General features: G+C 35.9%; 2 protein-coding genes across 3 annotated transcripts; one reads left to right on the forward strand and one right to left on the reverse strand.

The window, feature by feature from the left end:
* Positions 1 to 3273: 3273 nt before the first annotated feature.
* Positions 3274 to 5906, forward strand: LOC120083791 (probable aquaporin TIP3-2). The gene is made up of 3 exons (XM_039039664.1): positions 3274 to 3650; positions 4183 to 4517; positions 5276 to 5906. Exons 1-3 carry the CDS (start codon positions 3518 to 3520, stop codon positions 5663 to 5665), a joined length of 858 nt encoding a protein of 285 aa, XP_038895592.1. The 5' UTR covers positions 3274 to 3517; the 3' UTR covers positions 5666 to 5906.
* Positions 5680 to 10015, reverse strand: LOC120083790 (acyl-carrier-protein phosphodiesterase PptH-like). Of its 2 annotated transcripts, XM_039039662.1 has the most exons (7): positions 9481 to 10012; positions 9203 to 9322; positions 9059 to 9112; positions 8042 to 8205; positions 7167 to 7343; positions 6637 to 6860; positions 5680 to 6282 (listed from the first exon to the last, which is right to left on the reverse strand). In XM_039039662.1, exons 1-6 carry the CDS (start codon positions 9883 to 9885, stop codon positions 6650 to 6652), a joined length of 1131 nt encoding a protein of 376 aa, XP_038895590.1. In that variant the 5' UTR covers positions 9886 to 10012; the 3' UTR covers positions 5680 to 6282; positions 6637 to 6649. The 2 variants fall into 2 exon arrangements, with proteins under 2 accessions (XP_038895590.1, XP_038895591.1); XM_039039663.1 differs by lacking the exons at positions 5680 to 6282; positions 7167 to 7343 and having other exon boundaries at positions 6400 to 6860; positions 9481 to 10015.
* Positions 10016 to 21393: the final 11378 nt, after the last annotated feature.

Here is a 21393-nt window from a genome sequence, read left to right on the forward strand (position 1 = left end):
TCACATCAAGAAAAGAGAATTAACTCACTATACTCACACAACGTACACCTCTCAGTGGGTTGCTACATGCGTCCTATCTCTAGGCTACACGATTGAGTATGTGATCGCCATTAATAACTAAACGATGAAGATAAATGATGACATAGATAAAGAAGATGAAGAAGATGACGCTGAAGGAATTAAGATATGCATTGATTACAAAATGTCTTAATATCTTAAGTTAAAATATAATACAATACAGGGGCAAAAGGAGAAAGGGAAGGTGCGATGAAAACAATCTCTTGCTTTTCATCCGAAATGCATCAAGCCTGCTGGTGGCGCCATGGATGGATGGTGGAGATGTCTCTCTCGAGCTCTATCTCTGGCGAAAGCTCCGGTCATCACTCGGAATGGTTTGTGGAGGTGAAGAATCCTCAAAGAAAATCTCGCTCATGCTCTCATCTGTGATCGTAAGCATCTGCTTTAAGGCAGAAGCTCGGATGCTTTAAAGTAAAGGTCCAAGGTGCTATTTATAGAGCTCAAACGCCGACAGCCTTCATGATTGCGTTCTGCCTCACTGCCACCTTTGTCGCGGTATGGGCAATGTCAATATCATCTTATCTTATTAATACTCCCAAGGTATGCGTTTGTGCTTGCTTTTCTTTAGGTGTCAACGCATTCCATCTACCTTGTGAGTAGACTTCTATCGATCTGTGGAAGCAACATCCCATGCGGAAAACTTAATCTGCGTTCAACCTTGCGGCGGTCTAAGACCGACGCATGCGATCAACTCTTGTAATATCTGCAAAATTGAATACTTTGACCCGAAATAACGCATGGTATAGGGTTAGTGAGGATTTTTAGTGCTGTTTGATGCAAGCTCACTTTTCACATGAATTCTTAGTATTATCAACGCATATTCTTGCTTATTGGCCCTCATAATTCTAGGTAAAAGGCTACAAAAGCTTGCATTTCTATGAGCTATCATAGTCCCCAATGCATGCCCTGGGTGTACATCTCCACAGCAGGCAATTGGTTGAGTCTGTCTTTGCAGCTAAGACTTAGAGCTCTCTATCGTTGATGTAGTCAATGATCGACTCTCCCTTTTGCTGCATGACGTTCGTCAGTTCCATCTTGCTAACAGTACGCCTGATGCTGTAAAAGCTATTCAGGAACTCTCTTTCAAGTTGCTCCCAATTATTGATCACCTCAGGTTCTAGATTAGCGTACCAATAGAAAATGTTTCCTTTCAGGGTTCGGACAAAGTACTTGACTAGCAGATCTTCTCTTGTTCCTGCAATCTCACATGTTTCAACAAAATGGGCAATGTGTTACTTTAGGTTGCCCTTTCCATCGAATTGCTGGAACTTCGGGGGTTCGTATCCAACAAGCATCCTCAAGTTGTCAATTCTCTTAGTGTATGACTTGGAATACATAAGAGAAGTCTGAGATGGATCTCCATACTGAGCTCTAATGGAGTTGGTGATCATGTCCTGTAGTTGCTAAACCGACAAGGAGGCAACAAAAGTTGATTGTTGTGGTAGTGTTTCCTACAACACGATTTTCCCTTTGTCATGGATCTTGTTAGTAGGAGTTTGGCTCGAATCAATAGTTTCACGAGTCTGTATCGGATCTCTTAAGGTAGTGATTTCATGATCTCGCTCCTCAACAACTTTCATCAGGATATTTATTTTCCTTCCATCTCCACCATGGCTGCTTCGGCCGTTACATCTGCCATCATAACATACATCTTATCGAGGTGTAATTCTTTCCTAAATCGATTGGAAGCAAGAGTAGAGTTGTTAAACAAGAGATTTTCCTTGATGACGATCCCACCTTTTGGAGATCCCGTCAACTGCTCCTAGATTCTCTTTGCGATGACAGGACCTTGCTCTTGCTCCTACATGATTCCCTTTGAATGACTACGGGTGACAAGTCTCGTGTAGATGTCGCTTGTAGCAGTAGTTCTGGAAGTAGCTTTCTTTGGTGCCATCAATTTGTTTGAATGTTGAGAGAGAGATGAGAAGTAGAGATGTCCTACTGGGCGTGCCAATTTATTCGCACAAGTTTTCTGGAGAAACTTGGTTCGTGGAGGTGAACTCTGTATTTGTGTTGATTTGATGCGGATGTAGTTCGATCTCTAGAACTTGATCCTCTGATTCTCTCTCGGTTGAATGCGTATGCTTGATTTGAGGAAGCGAAGCGCGTGATGTTCTAGAAATTGGAGTTTTGGAAGAGTTTTTTTTTTTTATCTTCGAAAGACTTATATCTTCAAGGAGTGTTCAACTTCAGGAGTTTGAAAGTCTTCTGATTGTTGGGAGAATTCTCTCTGGGCTTTCTGGAGTTTAGAATTGCTGACCTCCATAAATAAAGAGAGTTCCTCTATTTATAGAGTTCTTAGGTAGGTTTGGTAAGCTTGGGCTTAGTTGGTTCATGGACCCATTTAATTGGATTTGAGTTTTATTTGACATTTGAGTCAAATTAAGTCTATTTTTGGGCTCATTAGAGTTTAACCCAAATAATATCAAATTGGATCAAATTATTTGATTCAATCCAACGGTCATGATGAATACACGTGGTATCATCAGGATTCTTCAATTTCAATTTAGGACACATGTTAATTTTTAATTAGTCCTAAATTAGATGATTTGTAAATTCATCATTAATTTGGTAAATAACATGACAATATGTGATTGGTCCAAAATTTTTTATTCAACATCAATTTTTCTAAATAATATATAATTTAATAGTTGATAAATAAAATTAAGATATGTCATGCAAGGCACACGGTAAAAGCTAGTAAAAAGAAAAAAGTAATATTCTATAGTGTGATAGACTATTGGTTATAGTCTTTGTTGTTAATACGAGTCTATCAATGATAGACTTATATCAACGATAAATTTGGCTAATAATGAAAGAACTGATAGACTTTAATTAGACATTTTAAATCTATCGACTGAATGTAAATTATGTTATAGATTTTAATTCTTTTAAATTGTGTTATATCGTAAATTATTTCGTGGCTGAATGCATTTGCAACAAGAAAAAAAGAAAAAGAAAATCGAGATGGCCTTGGGCCTGAGTTAAATGAGTATAATGGATCAGGCAAATGGGCCAACATCCAGAACAGGGTCGACGAAAGGAAAGGAAACCCATCGAACGCAGGATAACTTCGGATGTATCTATACTGTATGTTTCGTCGGAAACGAAACAACTCCAAAAAGTCCAAACAAATCCAAAGAGATAAGAGACTGTTTTGTGTTTGGAATCGAAATTGAAGAGCTTACACATATCATTACGTGTCACCCCAAATTCACCTTCTATTTACACCTGTCTCCCTTCAATCAAACCCCATTTTCATCCATTTTAAATCCCACAATCCTCCACTTCTCATCCATGCAATTTTAGAGCATATTTTTCCATTTTCAAGTTTTACAACAACGAAGAAAGGAAAGGAGAATAAACTAAACGCTCTGCTCCGAGAGGAAGAGTTTTGGTTGGTGGTTTTCGTTTAAGTTGAACTGTTTTTGCTGTCGTTATGCCGCCGAGACGATATGCTTTTGGACGGGCCGATGAGGCCACACATCCTGACTCCATTCGAGCCACCTTGGCTGAGTTCATTTCCACTTTCATCTTCGTCTTTGCTGGCGAAGGCTCCGTCCTTGCTCTTGGTATGATCACACTATTAAATAGAGTGATTTTTAAATTGTTAGTAATTTCCCCACATCAAAATTGATTTAGTTACTTAATTATGATTAAAAGCATGTTTTGATGATGATATTAAATTTAAATATGAGAAAAGGATGTACTATTTTTAAAATCAATTCCAAATATGCCCATGAGTGATTGTAAAATGGTTAAAAAATGCTTTGATTGTTTTCAAAATAATCATTCAAATCATGATACGAAAATCGCTTTTAAAAATATGATTAAATTAATTTTGAGTTATAAAATGCACTTTTAAATGAATTAATTTTGAGTAATAAATAAAAAGTGTACGATAAATTATTTTTCTTTCAAACATGCAACTGCGAGGCTCGAGCTTATTTAAATATTCGAAACATTGTATTTGATGGGAATTTCTTTTTCTTCACGGTCTAAAGGAAAAATAAGCGTCCAATTAATACATATATAACATTTTCAAGTACATGCATGCATGATCGATGGATGGATTTATTAGTTCTTGGGTTTTGCTCTTTGTAGATAAAATTTTCAGGCCAGCGGATTATGGAAGCCATGGCCATGGAAGTTATGGTCGAGGAGGATATGGTTACGGTCATGGTTATGGTCGAAGGGGGGCGGACACAGGCAGAGCTGCGTCGGATTTAGTAGTGATAGCAATAGCGCATGCATTTGCGCTGTTCTCGGCGGTTGCAGCGAGTATCAATATATCGGGTGGACATGTGAATCCTGCAGTAACTTTTGGGGCTCTTCTGGGAGGGAGGATCTCTCTTATCCGTGCATTCTTCTATTGGGTTGCTCAGATTTTGGGTGCCATTATCGCATCACTTCTCTTGAGACTCGCAACGGGTGGCATGGTAAAAGAAAAACACGCACATATACCTAATGCTTTTAGAAATGGAAGCCTTAAATTTTATTCTCACAGTTGTGAAGATTTAAGAATAAAGATGAACATGAATACTCCTGTGTGTTCAGATTAAACATGCATATTCGTTTATTTCATCATAGAGAGTGACTCTTTTCTTTTTTTTTTTTCTTTTTTTGTTTTAAAGAGCTTTTTTTTCCCTTGGAAGAAAATGCAACTTTTTAGCCCCATTTCGTAGTTTTTCTTTTATTCGTACATATTTACTTGCTCTTATTTCTTTACTATCGCAGTCAATATTTAATATTTTAATTAAAAAAAGTGAGTTTCATTATTTATTTATATTATTGTTATTGTTATTGTGCAAACGATCACAAGTTTTTTTTAAAAAAAAAAAAAGATTTTTTTGGTTTCATAATTTCATGCATAGCTCAACTGCCTCGCTGGTTTCACCCATCTTAATTTTCAAACCAAACCTTACCAAACCTCAGGTCCGTTCATAACCATTTGGGTTTGAAACCAAGTCTATAAACACCCCCCTCTCTATCTCTAAATTTATGCTTTCTTATTTACTTTCTACTAATTTTTTCAAAAAACCAAACTAAGTTAAAACTTACAAAAAGGGGGGAAAAGTAGTTTTTAAAAATTGTTTGTCTTGAAATTTGAGTGAACTGTTACCAAACAGCTCAATCTTAGTTCGATTCGTTCGACCTAATTTTCTTTTCCCTTTTGTTTTCTGTTGGGATATTGCAGAGGCCTATGGGGTTCTTTGTTTCATCAGGAATATCAGAATTGCACGGATTTCTACTAGAGATAGTGCTTACATTTGCTTTGGTCTACACAGTCTACGCAACAGCAATAGACCCAAAAAGGGGCAGTTTGGGAACAATGGCACCACTGGCAATCGGGTTGATAGTCGGGGCGAATATTCTGGTGGGTGGGGCCTTCGATGGGGCCTGCATGAACCCAGCCAGGGCATTTGGGCCGTCTTTAGTGGGCTGGAGATGGGACAATCATTGGATCTATTGGATCGGCCCATTATTGGGAGGTGGGCTTGCGGCCCTTGTATATGAGTACTTGGTTATTCCCGTTGAACCTCCTCTGCATACCGGTCACCAGCCCTTAGCTCCCGAGGATTACTGAGTTTTTGTTTTTTGTTTTTTTTTTTTTTTTTTATAAATTTGTAAAAACAGATTCGAATGTGTGTTTTGGATGTGAGACTGTTTTTATGCTCTATTCTGTGGGGTTTTTTTTTTCTTCTTTGAAAAAGACTGGATGCCTTTGTTGGCTGAGGGTTGTTTGTTGTCTCCGTTTGGGGTTTATTTGTGGTGTTTATGTTCATGAAGGTAATAAAAGTAATACAGCTTACATCTTTTTTTCTTTACCTAAATTTTTAGGGGATGGTTTTTTTTAATTAAAAAAAATAAAAGATCTCTTTTTTCCTGTTTCATTTGATAATCCCCCTTGGGGAGTTGCTCCATCTTTTTTCTCTTCCCTAATACTTCAAGAAGTAATGGACTATTTCAAATGGTAATTAGGAACAAATGAATTTTTTTAATCAGACAGGATTGCCTGTTCGGGAAACAAGACCCCTGTTAACATATTCAAACAGAATATTCAATAAATTTCAAAATAAAGACACAAAAAGGGGGAAAAGACAGACAGGAGTAAGATCGTGGTATGGAGATACCATAAGGTTCAAAATCTTGCCCTTAATCCTTATCCTTTTCGTCCTCGTACTTATCTGCCTATTTTATTTCCTGTATTTTCACGACAACCAGAAATGGTCTTTCAATTTTTGTCTTTGCAATCCAGGTCCTTAATAATATTGACATAAATTATAAACATAATTGCAGTCTAATAAACATTGGTCCCAATACTATTAAAAAGCATTTTGATCTCCCCAAATTATATACATAGCTACGGTCCAATAAATGTGGTCACAAGTTTATAGTATATTGGTGTACACTTGGATTGAAATTCTAAGAGGGAAAAAAAGGATAAACAAGAGGTAAATGGGACCAAAATTGACGTACAAAAGACCGAAATGCGTTTTGACGGTACATATACTAAAAAGATGAACGCAAAAAAATACAACAAAAATAGGATTGAACCTGTATTGTTGTTTCATTTTCTTTTATAGAATTTGGCAACCCAAGGAGCAAGTTGAGTGTCGTGGGGTGATCTTGGATTGGCGGCATAATGATCGGACCAGTAACAAGGGGTGAGTTTATGAGCGAACCTTCCGTTGGAATAAATGCAAAAAGGAAGCCAATTTTCACCACCATTCATCCTTCTCTTGCGTTCTATGGGATAAGCCAATGGTGCCTGGACATATCTGGAAAAAAAAAACATCTCAGCAATCTGCTTATGACTAAAGATGAAAGCACAAATTCACGTTTATAAAATGGTCACATAATGAGAAGAATTTATTGTCCTGAACTGCTTTCCTACACTTAAATTGTATTTAAGCACTTTGGAGAATCACACTCCAAAAGCTAGCTTTAGGATGGGAGAGCCAAACCACTTAAGTACCACATTGGTCATCCCATTCTAATCAATATAGGACAAAGACATCCCATACTACCTTGATTCTTAACAAATACATAATTAGACCTAGCAAAGTGAATTGATTTAACATTACCTGATGCCATCTAGTACATGATCCCAGCAGAAATGGGTATGACCAAACACATGACATGCTGATATTGTTTCTTTACTCCCGTGTATCGACCTTATACGATTCTCGAGATAATCTGAGCCAATGATTTTAGGAAGTTTTGGATAGAATAGCATCCTCTTTTCTGGGCATAGCTCTAGTCTATGAACACAACAAGCAGGCACACCAGTCTATCAACAGAAGTAACAAACAGAAAGACGCTTCTGATATAAAATTCATAAATTCTAATCTGCTTGATTTCGTCAAACGGTTCAGTAATCATGTTTCCCCGTGATTAGAAGTGATCCTAGTGGTATAGGATGTTTAGAGATAGCCTCCAAGATCATGGATTTAATAATTTTATTAATTTAAAACCTTTTTGACCCTTAAAGCTAGCCTTGGATCAGCGAACTATCTTCCAAAGGTTAATTAGAATGGACATGAACATATACATAATGAACATAATGTGTGGAGTGGGGGCCTCCAATACCACAGTTCTTTAATACAAGTGACAGTGATAAGAAAAATGTAATAAAAGAAAAAGTTAAGCAAACTTGTCCTTTGGTTTGAGTCGGTATTTGATTTGCTTCCGTACAATGTCAATCCAATTTCATTTAAGAATGAGTGCCAGAAATGAATCATCACATTTGTTACTACTTCATATTCTATAATAAAGTGTGGAACAAGCACCACGATACATAACTGCATTTCAAAGACAACAGCATAAGATATGCAAATTGAAGACTATTGACAAGATATAAAAGATGCGTCAAATTCTCTCCATAGAAGTCCGTGATATGAGAATCAATTTGTAAAACACAATTAATGAGTTGGGTGTTTGCGCACGAATTGTAACTGACCTGGGAACAAAGTGAGAAAATGTAATTATCTGACTGCAGGTTCTCTTGATCTTCTCAACCATTATGTGATTCTTTTCATTCATTGCATCAAAGAATGATGCTAGTGAAGTACCTTCATTTGAAAAATCTCCAGGCCATTTGCATGCATGGAAGTCTTTACACACCTGCCATTGGCCATAATACCAATCGGATAAGCGCACTCAGATAAGCAAAGGAAGTTGCAAAAATAATCAAAATAAAGTTTTCGTGTAAAAGAATGAAAATCATAAAATATAGAACCAGAGAACAGCCCCCTTCACCATAATCAGAGCGTTACGTTGTGACTAATCATGAATTGAAAGGATTCAAAAACAGTACGAAGATACAATAATAATTCAGAGTCTTTTTCAAGCACAAATAAATAAATTAATTACCATGCATGAACATCTACACTAAAGTAACTGACTGGAGAGAACTATTCGCTCAGTAAAATTCTCTTTTAATATAATGAGAAAAGAGATGGAAATTGATAGATAACCATACAAGTACAATTTCACCATAGATATAAAACATTAAAATTTCAGAGCCCAACTATACAAGAAAAGAAGATTCCTTATTCCATCAAAACAAGTCTTGATCAGTGCTCTAGGTGAATTTCCATGAGAAATCAAAGAAACATGAAACTTGAAAGAATACACACAATTTGAAAAGATACAGTACATCTCAAGCGAACTAAAAAAGAAAGAAAAATATACAAATTATAAATTTACAAGGGTTGGAGGATAAAAGACAACAATTAGAGCACTAGAACATAGAAAGATATTAGCGACGATTGTCATGATAAGAATGACTAATTTTATTGTCATTTTCTATATGCATGATTCAAAGAAAGAAAACCAATGAGACTATTGCAAGAACCATGAACAATAAATGAAAAGACTAACAGGAAACTATACCAAAGAGCGTTAAAGATGCATACAAAACTGACATTAAAACTAGCTCTAAAGACTCTTACTAGGGGAAAAGAAAGTGAATCACCATCTCCAGAGATGGAATGCGGATATCCTGTATGTCCACTTCTCTGTCAAAGCTCTGAAGCAAAAACATCAAATAACCAACAAGGAAAAGCATCAATATCACTTGAACCGAAAGCTAAAAGGAAAGTAACAGTCGATCACCCACCTCATGATACCAAGAGAGCAACGGAATGATTCCCAATCCGTTCAAAATTGCCGGATTGGTATCAACTCCAAGACCTCTACACGCATCAAGAAGTTTACTCATCTTGTCAAGAGAATCGAGCTGAAAAGAAGAAGGCGAGTAATGTAATAGCTAAGAAGTAAAATCTGCTGAAAATCGCAATGTGTGGATGATAAAAACTGGTAAATCAGCTTGCAAAGATAAAAACTAAGAAACTGCGAGAGAGTCTACAGCACGAAACTTAACCTCCGACAACTTACATAATTGTCTCCCTCCTGACGGCACCACAAATCGTGATTCCCAGGCACAAAGAAGACGCGCTCGAATCTATCCTTCAACAAAGCCATTGTTGAAACAAAATTACTTATGGTCTCGGCTACATCTCCGGCGACAAGAAGAACATCGTCTCTATATTTGACCGATGACAAGGAGTCAATCCAGTTCATATTTTCCTCGTAATCCGTATGTAGATCGGAGAGCACAAAGACTCGCAGGCCATCGACTTCTCCGAATGCAGACGGCAGAATCTGAGGCCTCGCAACACCGAAACATTTCAACTTTGCGCTTCTCTGATTTTTGCATAACGCTGTGAGGATCAGAGGGCGGTTAGAACGGCCGAGTTTTAGGGTAAAGTTCGAGCAAAAAGGGGCAAACGTCGCCACCATGTGCAGTGTGGCAATTGGCCGTCCGACGGCCTTCGTGGAATTTGGAGAGTCGAGATTCTTGCCTCTCCGTCGGAGTTAAACAAAATTTTTGCCTCTCATTAAAATATAGATAATATCTGGCGCCTAAAATTAAATAAAGTTTCGGTAGAGCTCAAAAATAAATAAATAAATAATAGTGCTCTTTTCAAATAATGGATGATTGTTATGGCCCATAAAAGTGATATTTTACTCTATTTTAAAATATTTTTTATTTAAAACGATTACTCTAAATAATAAAGGTTTAGTTATCCTTTTGTTTTCGTGAGATCTGAACTAATAAACATGAGTTATAGTTGTAAATTTAGTACCTAATCTTTTAAAACTATATAGAAGGTTTTTGGAGCGCAGAGTAGATTATTATAGTCTAATTTGTAGTATGTAGATTATAATAAATCGTGTGCTATTATAGTTTCTACTTGAAGTGTAGTGTAGATTATTACAGTCTAGTTTATAATTGTCTGTATTTGAGATACTGATTATTTTAATTTGTACTATAATAGTTTGTGTTTGGAGTACAAGTTATTATAGTCTAAATTATAATAATTTGTAATTTAAATGTAGGTTATTCTAGATCATGTGTAATTTTTTCTGCTATGATATTTTATAATACAAATAATTATATACATGAAATATCATAGTTTGAAAATATAATTAAAATTATATGTTCCACCAATTTATACCGAATTAATTGAATGTTAACTTATATTATACCATTTTTGTCATTTTGAGAGTTACCTTGGTTAACATGGACAAAAAAAAAATACATTACATTAGAATGCAATTTATGTGTTTCTTATATAAAGCTCCCTTTTTGGAGGTAAAAAAAAATCTAAAATAAAAATAAAATAATTAATTCATAATTGTATGATTAAAATATTGACCACCAAGATTACAAAATTTACTATAAATTTAAATGCATAATTGAAATAAAGTAATTATTGTTCAATTTTTTTTAAATAATTTTATTTTGGCAGGGGAAAAATTTGAGTTAAAGTAGTAACGGTATGAAGGTCTTTTCACTCGACAGTTGGTCAACTAAATTAAGTAAATTTGGGAATAAAGATTGGAGAAGGTTGGCATTGGCGAGTAAGGGTAAAATGAAAATCATTTAAATAAAAAGGTACATTGTCATTCCGTTTCGTTTTGCTTTAAAATGATAAAAGAAAATTTTTAACAAAGGAAAGGGTGAAGCCAAAATTTTGTGGAAGGTGTTGGGTGGACATGTGTTATTTTTGGTGGAATTTTAAAGGATTGACAAGTGCTTGATAAATTGAGGTTAGAAATATATATATATATATATAAGAGACATGGTAGGAGAAGAAAAATTGGGGAAAAACTTTTTCAAAAATTTTCAAGAATTTGGAGCATGAATCTGTACTAAGGAGCTAGAGCAAACAAGAGAAATGGCATGGCAGATTTTGGGGAACTAATGGATGAAGATTAACATTATTTGGTAAGTTTTCTAGTGAAATAAAATATAAAATAATGAGTTATGAGAATAGAACTTGGTGTGTTTATATATATTCGGTCAGGTGGTGTTCTAGTATTCATTTTAAGGGAGCGTTTGAGGTAAGAGTTATCATTAAAATATAATAACCACCTTTAGTTACAGTAAAAACTATTTCAAAACCTCCAATTAGCTAAAGTCAATATTATTTCAAAACTTCACTTTGCTACTGTATTTACTATTTACTACCATTTTTACTATTTTACATTCATCATTTTTATTATTATTTGCTACCGTATTTACTATTTTCTTCTCAAACTAAAATAATTTACACCTCAAATACATACTATTATAACCCAAACTAAAATAAGCTACACTCCAAACACAAATTATCATAACCCAATTATAATAACTTAAGACTATATTATAATTAACTCGTTGCCCCAAACGTCCCTTAAGAGTTTGGGATCAAAGTTGGGTGAACTAACTTGTTATTTAGATAGGGAAGTAGGCAGTTTAGGTTGTGGGAAATGTTAAAATTTGTAAAGAAATTTTGAATTTTATGACTCTTTTAGAAAAGACAATGGAGGAAAAGAGGTGAGATGAGGGGTGGAAGGTAGAAGATGCAGACGTGAGAGAGAACTTAAGGAAGAGGAATTGGAAATAAGATTGGTTCAAAAGTAATGAGAGGAAAGAGAAATGTTATTTAATTTGGAATAAGGACAAAGTATACCCTATTAGGTACACTTTGGGATAAGGGTTGTAGAATGTGATGTTTGATCTAATAGATTAGAATTAAGTATTATGGTTTTCTTGACACTTTCATAAAAATTATTCTTGGAATCATTATTTCAGGACAAACTAAGATTAGAACGACTTATGATTCGAATTTAACACTCCCAAAGTTTGATGTGGGGATACTTTCAAGTATTTTCAATATAAAATATATGTTTAATGTGAGAATGGTTTATTTTATAAAATATTATCATTTAATTAATATAACAAGTTCCTGGGTTTCAAAAATTACTTTACATGATTTTCATGATTCTGAATATAAGTTCTATTTCATGTGTGTTTGAGATATTTTATGTTTATTATGAAATCTTTTATTGACCGATATGATTTCAATGTGTTTTAAAAGTGTGGCAAGTATATTACAAGATTTGAGTTTTTTAAATCACCAAAATTATACCCATGGTGATTACCTACTGCACTTACATGAGTCTATTTCCATAAGTACTGTAGTCATGATATACATGAGGTCTTTGGAACCCACTTCGGCACACATATAGACTTTGGACCGTGTGTCGGGGGTGTTTTGCCTTTTGGGCGCTGCTCCACATGCACGTATGACCATGTTCCTCTACTATTTATGTCACACCTCCTCCCAGATTACCCTCTTAATCCAGAAGAAAATGTGACGATAGCAGTTTCCAACCCTATTGTGGTACATTCAAGTGCTAGCAGAACTTAAAACATTTATAATAACCTTAGGGCTCCACTACACAACATACTTACAACATATATAAAAACAAAGTTTAATGGGTCCAACACTCATTACTAGTCCCTAATATGAAGACACATGTGTACAAATATTTACAGAGTAAACATCTAAATTTCCTCTTCCAACTAAGTCTTTAAGTGGCAGAGTAACAGTGTAGTTAACCTCTGGGGAAATGACCACCACCTGAGGAAGAAAACATTTAAAACGAGTGAGCTACTAGCCCAGTGAATGATTAATAAATAATTAACATCATGCTTTTAAATTGAAAACTGCCAAGCAAACTCATATTTAAAACTTTCAAACATAACATAGATAAAACATAGCTTAAAACATAGCTTAAAATAATCCTTAGTTGAGAGAGAACCCCTTTTTCTCAATCCCTTAACGTCAAACCTTAATTGGTGTGGAGTATTCTCAACACAACCAACATTGACCTACCTACGTGCACATGGTTATAATTAAGTACCGTCATACCTTAGGTACTGCTGCCTAGATACCTTTTCATTGTCCTTCAATATCGTGTTCTAATAATCATCATAAACTCATACTTTGAAGCATAGCATCATAAATCATATGCTTAAACATTTTTACTATAAAGTATCAACTTCCAACACATAAGTGTAGAAATACTTAAGTTATGCTTATAAACTTCTTTAAACTAGCATGCGTTAATGGTTTCATGAAATATAATTTGCTTATAAATCATCTAAACATTCTTTTAACATAAGCAAGTATGAGTCTAAACATTTAAGTAAAGCACGTGTTACTAAAACATTTGGGAAACATCAATTTTGTCACTCACAGCCTTAGGTGTTCCTCCTAGGGTTGATAAGCCCTTCCTATTGGTGTTAACCCTGTGGAAATGAATAACATGTTTAGCTAGTGCCTTTAATCTTCTTGTGAGGCTAACTCACCTAAATGAACTTAACATTCAGCTTAAGACATCAATTTCCCTTTCAACGCATACCTTCCTATGTGTCCAACGCTTAAGAAAATCTTGAGTAGCTAAGCCTTAGCTATGCAGCCAACAAGACAACTCATGCGCCCATTGCATGCCCCATGCACCCAACCCACTGCATATCAACACATAGTCAGTGCCCTTTGCACCCATCGCTTCAGCACACACCCACACAACTCAACGCATACCCTTGCGCACAGCCCAATGCATGCCTTACACTCAACCAGCCCCTTGTGCACGCCTGCAACCTGCCTAGGTTGAGCAACCTACTTGCTCAACGGTTGCAGCTGCGTGCATGTTCAACCAAAACTAGTTCAATGTTGAGCTCGAATAACTTATTTTTCAGACTTTACCTTAGAAACTTTCCTTCTACAAACTTGTTTAAAAATGTCTTAACTTGCTTACCTTAAAATTTGAGCTTTTAATTCCTTGTGATTTGTCCGAAAACCTCAAATATTCATCACTGGTCTAGATTCACCTGAGAGCTTGACCTTCTTGTAATTTTCTTCAGATTTCACCTTGAATTCCTTGAAGATTTCTTTCAGCAGCCCTAGGACTTCAATTATACTCATCAAGCTTTCAAATGGCTCTAAAATCACTAGTAAAATGCTTAAACCACGCATAGCCTCAACACATCTAGCCCATTACTTGGTCTTGTGCCAACACTTGATTTCCCTTATCGTGGCCTTTGCTTTAACATCACGTAGACTCAACCATCGCTTCCACCAATGCATGGCTCAACACTACCTTACTAGTGTATGGCAGCACCTCATCACATAGCCCATCAGCTAACACATGCCTTGACACTTCTTGCGCCCATCACCTTGCCTAAAGCCATCGCATAGACTTGCCTACCCACACCACGCATCTGGTCATCGCATGCACACCCAACCTCGGTGAATACCTGAACTAGGCAGTGCATTGCTTTGCATGTCCTGCACCTATACTCATCAACGCACACACATAACCCCCCAATGCTTAAGACCTCCAAGCTCTTGCACACGCATCCTTGCCCATCTAACCTCCTATGGGCTTGACCAATGCATGCCCTTGTTCAATGCATGACATCTCTTGCGGCCATCACTTAGTGACACATAGCATGGCCTTACGTCCATCACGCGCCCAAATAACCTCAAAGAAACATGGCTGTCACACACCTAGGCAACTCATTAAGGCTTCCAACGCAAGATTACCATACTTAGCCAAAATTTTCCTTACAAAATGCCTCATTGTCTTACTACCCGAGGGCCTTAATGTTCAACACTTATAACATTTTTCCTTCTTTTCCTCTTCAAGCTTTTCCCTACAAACATATTATTAAATTATACTTAATCTTGATTAACATGTTAATTAACTTACTTAAGTAGGGAAAATAGGGTTCGAGGTTAACAATTTACCTTGGGTTTACTGGGTAAGTAATATGACCATGCTTTCTCTGTTATGTATCTTAAGCTTGCTCGGTGTATAGTATGACTATGTTTCTCTACTACATACATCGAGTTTCTTCGTATAAAAATGACCATGTTTAGGTACTAATTTTGGTGGCAAGCTTTGTTATCATGTTTATTTTTCCAACAACTATTACTCATGTTTATTTCTCTACAGCTAATTTGTGAAAATTATGTTGTATTAGATTGTACGTATCTCATCTTTAATATTTTTAGTTTTCATTGTTCATGAATTTTATATTTATATCAAAATATGTTTTTAATAAAACCACCATTCACTGGGCTGGTTAGCTCAACCTTTCCAGTTAATTATGTGATGTCTGTCACTTGTTCCATATAGTTCTGCATGTCTATTTTTGTATCTCGTGTTCGTATTAGAAGAAAAATTATTGTAAATAACTGGGGTTTTGAGGTGTTGTTTACATTTGTCATTAGTTTAATATGTTATATAAGTTATAATAAAGACATGTTTTATCTCAAGCATGAATTGTTATATCTCAAGCATGTAATTTTGACCGTAGGCTCCATTGCATGTTTGGGTTCTACTGTCATAACATCTTGTCTTAGGTTCAGGTAGGGCAATCTGGGGCGTGATCTAACACATAAGCTTCACCCTCTATCGGTTCTCCAATTCAGGAATATCTTGGAGTTGGCTCACGACTTCTGCATGTAGTTCGACCTCTGTTGCATGTTTCTCTTTTGGCCATTATGTAATCGTCTTTAACTGGTCATTTGCAAAGTCCACCACATTCCTAACAACATATGTCGTTTTAGATTGATATCCACTTCGCTTCCTCTTATTTCCTCTCGAAGCATTTCATCCTTTGGTGTTTCGACTCGTACATGTTCCATGCATCTCATCCTATGACATGTCCATTCCTTGACTAGACATTGTGGGGATGTCCGGATCTTATGATTCAACAATGGGAGCACCATTATTCATATGATTTGGCACATTAGACCTGATGTCCATAAAAGTCTCTGACCGTGCTCATGTAGCTCGATCCTTGTCGAAGACGTAGGCCAAATCGTCATAGAATGGGAACGACGTGTGTAGAAGCTCCTTTGTTGCAGGATGACTCTACACGAAGGGTAAAGTGGATGTTATGATTAGGTTACCAATATTCGTAAAATAATATAAACAAAATTTCACCTTCACCCCTCTATCGAATGTCTCATGCTCTGTTATGATGCATTGTAATTCTTCATTCCAGCTAAATTCATTGCAAGCGAGTCCTCTCATTTCTATGATTGCTTTTTTTTTTTTTCATGGATGTGAGCCGACAATCTATAGTTGGTGATCCTTGGATATTATAGTTAAGCAACTTCTTTGCTATCATACGTTGTAGTTGTGCCAAGTACCTAGGTCGAAACGTCCCATTGTTCGATCTCTATCCACCAGATGCGACCAAGCCCACTAAGCATCAACCAGCTTCGCTTCTTCCTCTTTAGTCTTAGTATGCTTCGGAGTTTTAGAGGAACTTGACATTTTAGTGTATACATGTGCATATTTTAATACAAACAAACAATAAACCCCTACAAATTATAATTAATTGGTAAAGTTAAATACAAAATATAGTAAACCTAATGAAATCATTTTCACAACACACTAAAGAAAATAAGCCTTCTAGATTAAAAAAGCATAAAGGCACTAATCATTACTTAGCTCCTATTTAAAAAACATTTGTTGTGCCAATTCATCCCTTCATTGGGTCCATTCATTTGAACTCTCGATGTAATTGATCTCATTCCCCTCAGTTATAGCAAAGCTTGAGTCAACCTCATCCAAATCCTGGTCAGTTCATTATTATTCATCTCCCTATTTATAAGATCGTGCAAAAGGCAACACGCTATGATGGTTCAACATTAGATTTGCATTGGGTAGTATGACTTTACTCTAATATTATTCATCTACCCATCACCAACTGAATGCTCGTAAGATGGTATCTTTCGCCTCTGTTGATGGCTTTTTCATCCTTAATCCCAAATTAATTAATTTTTATTAACTAACTAATTAATATTTTGATGATAACAAATCTGTTTTTATTTATTAATAATTTGAGTCTTTTGAAGTGCCCATTTTGTAGAATACGAGACAACGGTTCCAACACAATTTGAATCACCTAAATTAGACATCAAACGAAGAAGATATGACCAAAACAAGATTAATGAAAAATCTCTAGCTGATGATATGGCATAATTTTTCTCATCAAAGTGGATCAATCGAAATGTGCTACTTAGACCAATGGATAAGTAACACATGGTGAGCTTTTGATTGGTTTTAAAAAGAAAATGAATTTAATATTACTTTATGTTTGTGTCTAACAACAAGTTTTGGACACATGGTGGGAATTGATTTTTATTGGGTTTTAAAAAAATAATTTAAGAAGATATATGATAGCTCACAAAAAGAGCTATTATTTCTAGCTTAATTCGAGCCCGTTAATGGATTTTATGTGTTTATATTTATCTATTTTGTAGGTAATGAGCAACCAAGAGGTAGAATCAGGGATTTGAAGCTTATCGACTATTCGAAGCGATTTGGAGTAAATTTGAAGTATCCAAGCTTCAAGGGACGTTAAAAGACCAAAATACCCCCAGCATCAGCGTCACAACGCCGTGCAACACTTCAGCCCAATGATGTAAGACAATAGCATAGCGTTGCAATGCTCCTTTAGAGCATCGTGACGCTACGACATTTGACGAATGGATGAGAAATGCGCGCGCGAGTGAGCATTGCAACGCTGCCCTGAAATTTTCTATATATATTTCCTTTTGCTAGGTCAAAAATATGCTGAATTGTATAGAAAAAGGCCCAAAAAAATGGCAAACTCTTCATGGAGGCTGAGGAGAGGCCTTGATTTTCTCTTTTTCCTCTATGTATTAAGTATCATAGGTTAGATTTATTTTTTCGGATTATGGTTTTGTATCGGATTGTATCTCATTGCTTTGTCTATGAATCAATGAGGTAATTTTTTATTAGTTCTTGGACTAAGTGTTCTTTGTAATTTAATGAGTTATGTGTTCAATTTTGCACTTTAATTAAGAGTTATGTTTTTATTTAATCTCATATGAATTAGACTTGCTTTTGTGTGTTGGATTGACGACCCTATCACAATGCATATCTTTGCTAGTTAAGTTCAGGCTTGCACGTATCCTTGTGATCGTCCATGCTTTGAATTTACCTTCGTAGCATAGATTAGATGAGCATGCTTAGGTGTATAGGCTAACCTTGAATCTTTGTATCATACATTTAATCTAGAATTAAAGAAATACTTTGATTATTTGAACATGGCTTTCCTGATACTTAATCAACATAGTTGAATCCTTGATTTTCATGCATGTGTTTCTAGTTTTTTATGGCCGTTAAGGACCCAATTGCATCTAGAAGCATGTAGGCTAGTTAGGCACGGTCTTTCTAACCTCAACCACTGATTAGGATCTCAATTTGGTTTTATTAATTGATTTTTGGCCTTTGTAGAGATTAATTAGTTCTTATCAAATTAAGTAGCTATGCATGCATAATTCGAATATTAGTTGTTTGGCATATAACAATGACTTAATTTACATCGAATGAGCACTTGATCTGAAAACTAAACGAGTCCTTTACTATTCCATATATCCCTTGCAATTTACTTCTCTTGCATCTTTATAAATCAAACCCAAAACTCCCATTTTTACTGTTTTTCTTGCAGTCAAATCTAACACAAAAAGAAATTAATTCCTCACTTCTCTGTAGTTCGACCCTAAACTTACCACTGTTGCTAGTTTTAGTTGTAATAGGAGTAGTTCGGTATTTACGAATGATCTTTTGACCATACTTGAGGCTTATCAACGACGTAGGCTTTCGACTCTGTCGAAAATGGCATCATTGTCGGGGAGGTAAGCCAATTAATGTCTTTTAGTTAGAATTGACTGTTAAACTTTTTTAAAAAAAACATATTTTCCTTTTTTGTGTCTATTTGTTCTTTTATGGTAGGAAATTTTAACAAGTATAGTCTTCCATATGTCGAGCAATGGGAATCACCAGATACGAGAGATTCATGGCCTTAGAGGTCAAATTTCTGAACTAACCTCTGTTGTGCGAGTTTTAGCTAATATGCAGGATCAAATTTCGCACGGGCCTAAGTGTGGATACTATTCTCCTTGGGAGTGGCTGGCCAAACACCATTGCCAATGCCATATCAGTCTACCCACGCAAGTATTTCTTTAGAAGATATAGTTAGAGAACTTTCTAATCGCTCTAGTGAGTTTGTGCAGGAACGCCCCTACTATTATCAGGAACCCATCAATTTCCAGTAGGACGACCTCTGTTTCGAACGTGAGGTCAGAGATGAAACTCAAAATTTGAGTGACCAAATCGCTCAAATTGCTTAATCAATTAGGAAATTGGAGGAGTATTGTGAAACACCATCTGAGGATTTCGAGGCGAGCAGCGGAGATATGAGTATAGATGATCCCGCAGAACCAATAGTCCCTCAAATTTCAGAGCAAGGTAAGGCGTTGGATTATTTAATATGTGAACGTACTAATGATTTTTTCTAAGCGTGCAAGGAATAATTTAGAGCCATCCCGTGTCTATGGCACTGAGCTCTACCTTGTGATGGAATATACATGGACCGATTCAGACGATGATGTTTATCTTCTGCCACAACAAAAACGAGTTAGTGAGGTTAAACAAAAGGATGGACTTAATTTAAAAGGATTTCAGGTAAAAGAGTTAGAGGCTCCCAAGCCTCGCCCTATTCTTTGTACTGATATTCCTCTTATTCTTGAATTTTGCGTGCCTTCACCTCACGAGTCAATTGAGTCAGAGTCTTTCTTTTCAGTTGAGTCAGTTCTAGAGTCTTTTATTTTTCCACTGTTTTTAAAATCGAAAATAAAAAATTCAACCTGTCTGGTTTTTTTTTTTTTTTTTTTCAGAAAATGGGTACCCTTATAGTCTTGCCAGGCTATATCGACTCATCCAAGAAAGGACCGGAGAAATACGATAATTTCTTTGTACCTTGACAGGGGACAGGTCACGTCGAGCAACCGACATTAAAAAATTGCTCTTCTTGGAGGCAGCCAGGCTTTAAAAATTTTACTTTTTCATAGATATTATTTTATTTTATTACTTTCTTTTTTAACTTTAGGGAAGATATTTCCTGTTTTGTTTTTACTTTAAGATTAATTTTCGATTAAAAAAAAATAACTAATTTCGAATTTACAGCACAGCGTCGCAACGATTAACGCTGCAAGATAGAACAACGTTAAAATGTTGCGATGTCTCCCTTTCTTCTTCATCTTCTTCAATTTTCTCTCAACCTCGAGCCAACTCTCTCACCTTTCCTCGAATTTCTTCACTATTTTTCACCTTCCACACGTTTTTCGCCCATCCCTTCACGATTTTCCCTTGAATCCGTCAAAAGTTTCGTGGGTTTTTCGTCCATTCAAGATCTAGTAAGTTCTTGAGTTTTTTTTGTTCAAATAAGGTACAAATCTTTGGCCATTCTTGTTTCTTATTACTTATTTCTAGTGTATGGCTATAAAGAAATATGTTTCTACTTATGTGTTGCTCGATTCTTGTATGGGTTTGAGACGATATTGAAAATTATATGAATGTGTTGGGTTTTTTCTGCGTGCAGGTTGAAATGTTTGGGTAATTTTTTGAAGTTGAGGGTAGGTTTTGGTGAGTTTTAGAAGAAGGGTGTTGGATATTACCTAGGAACCAATTTTTTTAACCTTTTTTTTTTTTAAAAAAATAAATCTATAATGGGTCTTAGAAGGGTATGTAGAAATGAAGCTAGCACTAGTGGGCAAGACCCCATGCCAGAATTTGACCATCCTAGGTTTAGTTCTAGGGAAGCCCTAGATAGATATAACTATGTTGTCTCTTCTAAGAGGTTAGTTCCCAAGAGAGCCTTGAGCCTAGAGGCTAACTATTACCCTTACATTACTGAGCAGATCCATGAGCGAGGGTGGGAATCTTTAGCCAGGCGTCTTGGCGAGGCGGTTGTACCCATAGTCAGGTAGTTTTATGCCAACATGGATGAGACTAGAGATAACTTGTTAGTTAGAGGTGTTAGGGTTCCCTTTTCATTATCACGCATCAACGAAGTCTACGGTTTAC

This window comes from Benincasa hispida, chromosome 8 (assembly GCF_009727055.1).
Source record: "Benincasa hispida cultivar B227 chromosome 8, ASM972705v1, whole genome shotgun sequence".
Taxonomy (NCBI): Eukaryota; Viridiplantae; Streptophyta; class Magnoliopsida; order Cucurbitales; family Cucurbitaceae; genus Benincasa; species Benincasa hispida.

What these genes read in the sequence shown, in the direction of transcription:
- LOC120083791 (XM_039039664.1), top strand. Translation starts at nt 3,518, where the DNA reads ATGCCGCCGAGACGATATGCTTTTGGACGGGCCGATGAGGCCACACAT. An exon ending in AGGCTCCGTCCTTGCTCTTG is followed by an intron (nt 3,651 to 4,182) that starts GTATGATCACAC and finishes TGCTCTTTGTAG; the next exon opens with ATAAAATTTTCAGGCCAGCG. An exon ending in GACTCGCAACGGGTGGCATG is followed by an intron (nt 4,518 to 5,275) that starts GTAAAAGAAAAA and finishes GGGATATTGCAG; the next exon opens with AGGCCTATGGGGTTCTTTGT.
- LOC120083790 (XM_039039662.1), bottom strand. Translation starts at nt 9,885, where the DNA reads ATGGTGGCGACGTTTGCCCCTTTTTGCTCGAACTTTACCCTAAAACTC. An exon ending in TTTTCTCACTTTGTTCCCAG is followed by an intron (nt 7,344 to 8,041) that starts GTCAGTTACAAT and finishes TTGTGTTCATAG; the next exon opens with ACTAGAGCTATGCCCAGAAA. An exon ending in CATGTACTAGATGGCATCAG is followed by an intron (nt 6,861 to 7,166) that starts GTAATGTTAAAT and finishes TTTTTTTTCCAG; the next exon opens with ATATGTCCAGGCACCATTGG.